Source organism: Bison bison, unplaced genomic scaffold, assembly GCF_000754665.1.
Source record: "Bison bison bison isolate TAMUID 2011002044 unplaced genomic scaffold, Bison_UMD1.0 scf7180017864135, whole genome shotgun sequence".
Taxonomy (NCBI): domain Eukaryota; kingdom Metazoa; phylum Chordata; class Mammalia; order Artiodactyla; family Bovidae; genus Bison; species Bison bison.
In genome coordinates, this window is record NW_011494707.1 from 5,485,953 (window position 1) to 5,495,293 (window position 9,341).

The 9,341-nt window shown below is 41.5% G+C and overlaps 1 protein-coding gene across 2 annotated transcripts in view; it reads right to left on the bottom strand.

Moving 5' to 3' along the window:
* The window catches only part of KCNAB1 (potassium voltage-gated channel, shaker-related subfamily, beta member 1), a 301,932-nt gene that overhangs the window by 90,765 nt on the left and 201,826 nt on the right, over nucleotides 1-9,341 (bottom strand). The window contains exon 1 of one of the 2 annotated variants that reach the window (XM_010839873.1): nucleotides 1,969-2,128. In XM_010839873.1, coding sequence (XP_010838175.1) covers nucleotides 1,969-1,992 — 24 coding nt within the window. In that variant the 5' untranslated portion in view covers nucleotides 1,993-2,128. Of the gene's footprint in view, nucleotides 1-1,968; nucleotides 2,129-3,779; nucleotides 3,818-9,341 lie in introns of those variants that run through there. The other variant, XM_010839872.1, reaches the window with a different exon arrangement.

The following is a 9,341-nucleotide window of genomic DNA, read 5'->3' on the forward strand; positions in this document are numbered from 1 at the left end:
TGAACCCGTGTCGCCTGCATTTCCTGCACTGGCAGGCAGATTCTTTACCACTGAGCCACCTGGGATGCCTATTATTACTGCTTCTAATTTGGCACCATTATGACGTTTCTCCTAAGTATAAATTGAAATTTAAGACAGTATAGCTTTTCATACCATAATTGCTATATATATATATATATATATATATATATATATATACACACACTTTTTTTTTTTTCCAGCTGGGTAGTACAGGATGCAGGATGCTAGTTTCCCAACTAGGGATCAAACCCGAGCCCCTGCAGTTGAAGCATGGAGTCTTAACCACTGGACTGCCAGGGAAGTCTCATGCCCTATACTTTAGAGATTATTGTGCTTGTATTGTATACTATCCCTGTGTTATGTCATGTGTCATACTAATGGATTACTATTAGGAAATGTGCATAATAAATCTCATCTAGGGAGAAATTTTAAGATGTAGGATCCTGGATGGAGAGCTGAACTAAATAAGACATTTCCCAATCATGAGATCTGAAGATCTGAACATGGACTAAAGGAAATCACAGGACTAAGTCAGAGGACCAGTGTCTGAGCTTGAGGGTACCACTTACTAGATAAATGCATGCATGCTCAGTAGCTTCAGTCATGGCCAACTCTTTGCGACCCCAAAGACTGTAGCCCGCCAGGCCATCCATGGGATTTCCCAGGCAAGAATACTGGAGTGGGTTGCTATGCTCTCCCCCAGGGAATCTTCCTAACCCAGGGATCAAACCTGCATCTCCTTCATCTCCTGCATTGCAGGAGGATTCTTTATCACTGAGCCATCAGGGAAGCCCCTATTAGATAAATACATCTTGGCAAATCATTTGACCTCTCTATGTTTCAGTGTCATCATCTGCAAAATGTGGATGCTTCTGTCCTGCCCCCTAGGGAACCTGCAGCTCTCAGAGGAAGCTGACCTTACCTCTCTCCAAGGAGGGCCTGGGGGGCCTAACGTGGTTCAGGGAGGGTCATGTGATACATGTGGGCCAATAAAATGTGAGAGGAGATTGACTGAGGACTTATGGGGACATTTTTCCTGGTTATTCTTGCAGTATTTCTATAAGCAACACTTTCCCTGGAGTTACTTTTCTAACTGAGATCTAGAATGCCTGCTGCTATCTTACTATTTTGTATGGATGAAGTTGACATACAAAGGAACACAGGGCCAGGAGAATCACTAGGAAATGCAACGGAGGCTCTAACTGAGTCAACTTGGAAGCTTGCTCTAACTCTGAATTTCTAATTAGAAAGTAAAAATAGATTTTCCCCTTATTTGTTTAGCCAGTTTGAATTGGATTTACTGTTACCTGCAATTGAAAGAAGCCTAACAGCATTCCTGCCAAGTGGCTATTCAATAAATGGCTGAACTCACACAGTAATGGGGACATCACTACCTCCCAAGGTGGCACTGATAATTACGTCACTCAGCATATTAAGGTTAGTATCGGCTTTGTGCCTCCACTGCCACATGGAAATAGTTTAACTTGACAAGTTCAGCAATGGGTGTGACTGTGGTCTGGCTGTGTCTCCTATCTTCCTTGCTGGCAATCTCTCTGTTGGGCCCTAGGGAAAAGCCACAGCTACTCTCCAGAAGGACAACAGCTATTTGTCTGGTCTGTATTGAGGTGAAAGTCTCTTCAGTCATTCACAACAGCTTTATTGTGTAGTTTTTAGAATCATAATTTTAAAATGATTTGTTTCAGAGGCTGGCCCTGTGTACTCTGACCTGGGCAAGCTGGGCTCATTGCAGCAGAGAGCAGACACTGTCAAGGGCAGAGCAAAGATGAAGAGGGGAATAACATGCTTACAGTTGACTCCTCTGCTCTGAAAGGGAAGGTATATTTGTCTTTTTCCGCCCCAAGTACCATATCAGCCAGTAAGAGGTTATGCACATGCTAGATACAGTGGATTATTAACTTTAGACCTCCCTCCTTCCTTATCACTTACTTTGCATCTGATTGAAGTCTGCATCCATTGCTTTGATATCTGTGCACTTGCCTCTGTGCTGCCTCAATTCTCCTTTCCTGAGATGGCCCTGGAGTGGACCTGGTGATGACCACCCTGGTCCTCCTTTCGAACTCAAGGAATTATTTCCCCAGCTCTTAGGAATGCCATCATCAGAAAGCACTTGGCTAAAGTGAGTCACCTAGCCCAGGGACAGACCTGCCTCCCAGGGCAGGCTCTGTCCAATGACTGGTCATACAAGGGATATAAATATTCCTCTTGCCCCAACTTGGGACAGCTCTGCAGGGCCATCTGAGCTTCAGAGATCTCCATGGGGTCAGCTGAGTTCACTGCTGATACTGCATCACAGCCCAGATTCCTAATAACTGTTCTGCAGGCTAATTTCCACCTCAGGTCTGCTTCCCAAGTACTCTCCACTGTAACAAGCCCTTTGTGATGACCTGCTGCTGCTGCTAAGTCGCTTCAGTCGTGTCCGACTCTGTGCGACCCCATAGATAGCAGCCCACCAGGCTCCCCCATCCCTGGGATTCTCCAGGCAAGAACACTGGAGTGGGTTGCCATTTCCTTCTCCAATGCATGAAAGTGAAAAGTGAAAGTGAAGTCGCTCAGTCGTGTCTGACTCTTTGCGACCCCATGGACTGCAGCCTACCAGGCTCCTCCATCCATGGGATTTTCCAGGCAAGAGCACTGGAGTGGGGTGCCATGCTACCTATGCCCAATACTGGGAACAGGCATTCAGAAAGATAAAAATAAGAAGATAAGACCCCTCCCTATGGATCTATTAAATAACAGGATGAGCTTGTGAGCTGTGGAAAAGACCCTTTATCTCCCTAAGTGTCTCCTTAGGGATGGTAGTAAGAACTACCTTTAAAAGAGCTTGTCTTGTGTCAGGCACCAGGCTGAGCCCTTCATTAATCTTAGGGACCATCATCTGCATTTTACTAATGTGGCAACATTTAACATTTGTAGATGTTAACAAATCCAGTTAATGCAGAGTGAGTTGAAGCCCAGTGAGTATATCCGCTTAGATGCACTATCCCTGACTCCTCAGTGGTATCAAGGAAGCGAAGGAAGGCTTGACGGGACCTGAGGGGTTTCTTCAGGGAAGCTGTTGGTACTCAATGCCTCCATAGCTCATTTATGCCGTGAAAGTAATCGTTAAAGGTAATGGTCAGAATTATCATTTTGATAAGCACCGTTCTGAATGTGTAAATGAAGGTATAAAGGAGTTCTGTAGTAAATACGATTGTTATAGGTCCCATTTATCTGCAACTTACTAGTCAGAGGGCTATATAAATGTCTGACATGCATAACATGGTTAATATTTTCAACAGAACTTCCCGTTTTGCATATGAAAAAATGAGGAACGGAGGTTGAATTAACTTGCCCAAGTCTGGGTGACCCAGTTTTCCTAAGACTGAGAAATACTAAAATGGGAACAAGACAAACTGGGGCCAGTTGGTCTAGGTGAAGCTAAAACACATATGTATACACATGCCAGCAATAAAATCTCTTCGTAAAGTTACTAAATACTAATTCCAAAACTGATTGTCCTCTAATTATTGAGCCTGCTCATTTAGTAGATTGACAGCTTCAAGAGCTATTAATAGTCTAAATGTGAAAAATACAGGAAGCAAGATAAAGTGGAAAATAATCTCTGAGTCAATCTTAGCCATTTCCGGTGATTAAAATATTATCCTTTTAAAATACTAGAATCACAGAAACTGTATTGTAAAATACAGTTTGCTTTGCATTTTCTATGATCAGCATAATTGGAGACAAAAGTAACTCACCTCATCTGAAATTTGACCTCCAAATGTCACCCATGTTCCTGGAAAAGAATAAATACTTGCATGTTATTCATAATCAGTTTTCTAATGTTGTGCGTTAAGGAAAGTACTTTTCTTACACTGGGGCTACTTCAGTAGGTTGCTCATGAAGGTACCTGGACAGGAAGTGCTGCCCATCCTCCTTCTATCACTAAGTTCCCCAGCAGGGATCTGCATCCCTTTGCTTGTCTATTCTTCATTTAAAGGCCCAGTATATGCTAGTATTAGCCCTGTCTACTAATACTATTATTAGTATTATGTCTAAAAAGCATTAGCTTTTTCTTCTGACTTAGGACTGTATATGCTGCTGTGTAAGAAGGCAGTGCCCCAAGCCTACATCCCCTGCCCACTCATTTTCATTCCACCTGGCTAAGAAGTTAGCAGTTCTGAAAGGGAAGGGAAGACCTTTGGTCAAATTTTCCCTTCCTTTGTCTCCAGTGAGGGACTCTATTTTGTGTTCTCTATTCCCTTTCAAAAGGAACCCTCTCAGAGGTTCTTCCAGTCCCCACTTCCAAGCTGCAAGGGGTGACAGTTAAGCTTTTTCCTCTCTTATGACCTGCCCCTCCAGAATGGAAATTGCCATTCGGTTTTGGGGTGGGATAGAGGCAGTAGCTGCTGAGTGAGGTTCGGGAAGGCAAGCAGGAGAGGCATAACCAGTTGCCAAAGAGCTGCATGTGTAAAGCAAGAGAGAATCAGGCACTGAGTGGGCTATTGCCTCTCAGGTCTATAGTCACTCACTCATTCATAATTCTCTCCTTGACCCTTTTTTTTTTTTTTTTTGAGCTCTAACTACCTTCCAGGCAAAGTCATTGAACCCACATGCTCAGCATAGTGAGGTGATTGCCCTAGCTCCTCTGTTCCAAGAGCTCACTATTGACAACTGCTGTTCTTTAGTCGCTAAGTCGTTGTCCGACTCTTTGTGACCCTGTGGACTGCAGCCCACTAGGCTCCTCTGTCCATGGGGTTTTCCAGGCAAGAGTACTGGAGTGGGTTACCCTTTCCTTCTCCAGGGGATCTTCCTGACTCAGGGATCAAACTCACATCTCCTGCACTGGCAGGAGGATTCTTTACCACTGAGTCACCTGGGAGCCCCTCACAGTTGACAATACTAGTTGACAAATGATATGATGAAGGCAGATACGAGGCAGGAAGGGAAGGAGTGCTCTACTCTGACTGGAGGGAGGTGGCCCTCAAGAAAGACTTCTGAGAAGAGGTTAAGTCTCAAAGGAAGTAGATGAACGAAGAAGGGAGGAACAGGCATTCCAGGTACAGGTAAGAGTGCAGGCAAGGCAGATGAGTAGAACACTTGAGTGGGCTGAGGAGCTGTGGCGTGGGCTTCTGCGCCAGGTGAGGGAACACGGCGTGGAGAGGGAGGGGTAACAGGAGGTGACTGGGCGCAGCTCATATTTGTGGGGGCAACAAAGAAATGTGGTTGGAAACTTATGTTTTGCAATAACAGGATAGCTACCATTTATGGAACATTTTCCAAATGCCAATAGTACACTGAGAAACATGTATATGTTCATCACTACGAATTTTAACAAACTTACAAGGTAATTTTATTATCCCAATTTCCAGATGACGACTCTAGCATCAACCAAACTAATACATGATACACTCAGGATTCCCCACACGTGCTGGGCTTCGAGGAGGATATCTTTCTCACTGCATTTTGCCACCTCATCAGTAACTTTCTAAAATTAATTGTGGTATTTGGATTCATACCCCCATAGAAGCATGTTGATGTAACTGTACCTTTTTTCTTCTTAAATCTCAGGGACTACACAAAGGGAGGATATATATTATTTTACTGGTACTCTCTCCATCCCCAGAGGTTGTAAATGGGAGGTTTACAGATTGCACTCGGTTTGCAGACTTGTTGTGCCCGGCAAGAACAATGTTGTCCCACTTGGAATTTTAATAAAAGTTACCAACCTTCTGATAATTTAGGAGATTAATCTGCTTAATCTTGGGAGATTTTTCTTTTAAATGTCTGACTTCTAGCTTCTGCTAATGACAGAGGGTCAGTGTCCCCACATAGCCAACATGCCCTTAATCTGAGGGGCGATGTCCTCCCTGTTTATTCAAAGGTCATACACCTTTCTTTGTATTTTCAACACTGAGATCAAATGGCAGTTGTTATTTACTCCCACGTGTTTACTGCTATTTTTTAATTGTAAAATTTAGAGAAAAAGGGACTTGTGCATCTCCTAAAAAACAGAGTTCAGTATTTCAAGAAAAAATAAGGGTCCCTTTTTTGGTAGATGTGAAGAATTTCCAAGAAAATTCTTTGTTGTAAACAAAGAATGTTTACAACAGAAAAATTACAACTTAAGGCACCATAATAAAATAAGCCATGACTGGTATTATACAGAAAAGATGGGCATTTGGAAACTTGATGGACTGAAGAAATGGCAGTGTTTGTTTTGAATGAGAATAAAATAAAAGATCTGCTGTGAAGTGCAGTTCTCTATTAAGTGGAAAAATTGCCTGGGCAACGAAACCTTTTTACAGACAACACTTTTACAAAAGGGTTTCTTTTGAATGTAGCAGAAATTATGTGTCCAGAGTATAAACAAGCACTTGCAAATGTTCCTATAATCAGAAACATTTCTGCTCAGCATGTTGAAAATCTGGCTGAGAACTTTCAGGATAAGTTAAATTATTGGTGGCATTTTCTATTGCAGTAAATGAGCTCATATATATAAATAATAGCACACTATTAGCTATATTTATTCGTGATGCTCTGAGAATTTTGGAAGGGTTAAAGAATTTTTGAACAAGGAGGCTCTGCAAGGCAAAACATCAGAATTACTTTGTGATGAGAAGGGTCTCAGACCACTGGATATAGAAGGCAGTGTTCCAAATTGTGTTACTACAGATCGGGTTCTCACAGAGGGCAGGGCTAAGCTTGGACTCGTCAAGCAACAGATCTGAGGTGGCAGTATTTTGAAGGGGCACTAAGCATAAGTCCATTAATTTCCTCATTTATCAGGAATGGCTTCGGGCTAAAAAGCTAAAAGGAAATAAGCCATGGATTTGGTAATTAATATCATGAATCAGCTATTCTTCTATATCTTGGAGAAAAATCAGGTCAGTGTTTGCTTAATGAATTTGCTGGCTTGTGCTGTGATCTTGGAGAGCATTTTTTTTTTTTAACTGTTCATATCATCAAAGGAAGTAGTCCATATCCATTTAGCAGCAAAGATTGGCTCTAAGTTCCAAGCTTCTTGCTGACATTACACGTCTTCGACACCTTGTGGATAGTTTTCTATTGGGACATTCAGAATAATTTACACGAATACCTCATTTGCTTTTCTCAGTCCTGACAACATAGTCTTTGGAAAATTCATTTGTTAAAGAATAATTTGGTTCACTCTTTCAACATTGCAGTCAGTTCCCAGATATGAAAATGGTGACCTGAAATTTAATTTCCAAAATGGGACCTTTGAATACTGGATTTCATGCTTTAAGAAAACAAACCAGCATTATTTAGCTTGTTGTTGCTCAGTTGCTGTGTTGTGTCCAACTCTTTGTGACCCCGTAGACTGCAGCATGCCAGGCTTCCTGGTTCTTCACTACCTCCTGGAGTTTACTCAGATTCATGTGCACTGAGTCTGCGATGCCATCCAACCATCTCATCCTCGGTCTCCCCCTTCTCCTTTGCCTTCAATCTTTCCCAGCATCAGGGTCTTTTCCAATGAGTCGGCTGTTTGCATCAGATGGCCAAAGTATTAGAGCTTCAGCTTTAGCATGAGTCCTTCCAATTCAGGATTGATTTCCTTTACTATCAACAGATTTGACCTCCCTGCAGTCCAACGGACTCTCAAGAGTCTTCTCCAGGACCAGAATTCGAAAGCATCAATTCTTCAGCTTATTCAGCTTCAATCAGTTCAGTTTAGTCGCTCAGTCATGTCTGACTCTTTGCGACCCCATGAATCGCAGCATGCCAGGCCTCCCTGTCCATCACCAACTCTCGGAGTTCACCCAAACTCTTGTGCATCAAGTCAGTGATGCCATCCAGCCATCTCATCCTCTGTCATCCCCTTCTCCTCCTGCCCCCAATCGCTCCCAGCATAAGGGTCTTTTCCAGTGAGTCAGCTCTTTGCATGAGGTGGCCAAAATATTGGCGTTTCAGCCTCAGCATCAGTCCTTCCAATGAGCACCCAGGACTGGTCTCCTTTAGGATGGATTGGTTGGATCTCCTTGCAGTCCAAGAGACTCTCAAGAGTCTTCTCCAGCACCACAGTTCAAAAGCATCAATTCTTCGGCGCTCAGCTTTCTTCACAGTCCCACTCTCACATCCATACATGACCACTGGAAAAACCATAGCCTTGACTAGATGGACCTTTGTTGGCAAAGTAATATCTCTGCTTTTTAATATGCTATCTAGGTTGGTCATAACTTTCCTTCCAAGGAGTAAGTGTCTTTTAATTTCATGGCTGCAATCACCATCTGCAGTGATTTTGGAGCCCCAAAAAATAAAGTCTGACACTGTTTCCACTGTTTCCTCATCTATTTCCCATGAAGTGATGGGACCAGATGCCATGATTGTAGTTTTCTGAATGTTGAGCTTTAAGTCAGCTTTTTCACTCTCCTCTTTCACTTTCATCAAGAGACTTTTTAGTTCCTCTTCACTTTCTGCCATACCTTTCTTAATTTTTGATAGTATAAATGAAGGGCTATGAAGTTACCAAACTGTACTACAAAATGGCATTGAATACCATGGCAACATTGAAAGCTAGAATAGTATTTCCATCTTGGAGGATATAACCCTCCTTATAAGAACCTAGCCATGTTAGGAAAATCTTATGTTTAGGAGCAGTTTTATTCCAAAATTAATCTGAAAAAACTTACCAACCCTAGTTTACATATTTAAGGCTTCATACCATACATTACAGTAAATAGACCTGGCTGACATTTTAGTATAGAAGAAAAGACATCAGGTTTCTGATTCCAAGACAGAGCAGTATGAATTATAAGATATCAATAATAATAAATGTTTTTTCTTTTTCAGTTTTAGTTTAAATTTTTAAATATAAAATAAAATATAGATATTACACACACACACACACACACACACACATACATAGCCACATCATAATGTAGTAAAAATGAAGAATCTGGTTCCATTTTGGGGATTCTGTTGTTCCGCCATTCAGCTTATTTTATTTAGGTAGGCTACCTCCCTGACCTTTTAGACATTTGCTATTTATTTCTTTTATAGTTATTTGTTTACAAACTTTAAATCTTTTACTAGAGAGTAAGCTATTTGAAGTATAGGGCTTTATTTCATTTATCTTCTTATCTCTACAGTCCTGGAATAAAACAGTCCTTGGAAAATGGTTGATAATTATCTGGTTAAATAGAATTGAATTGGCTTTTTGGCTATCATCAATGTACAAAGTACTGGGATAGTTTCCCACCAAATAAACATGTATATTTTGATTTATATAAATATGAAAAATGCTCATCAACAGTCTTCAGTTCTTTTTTTTTTTTTCAAGATAAATTTTTTTTTTTTTT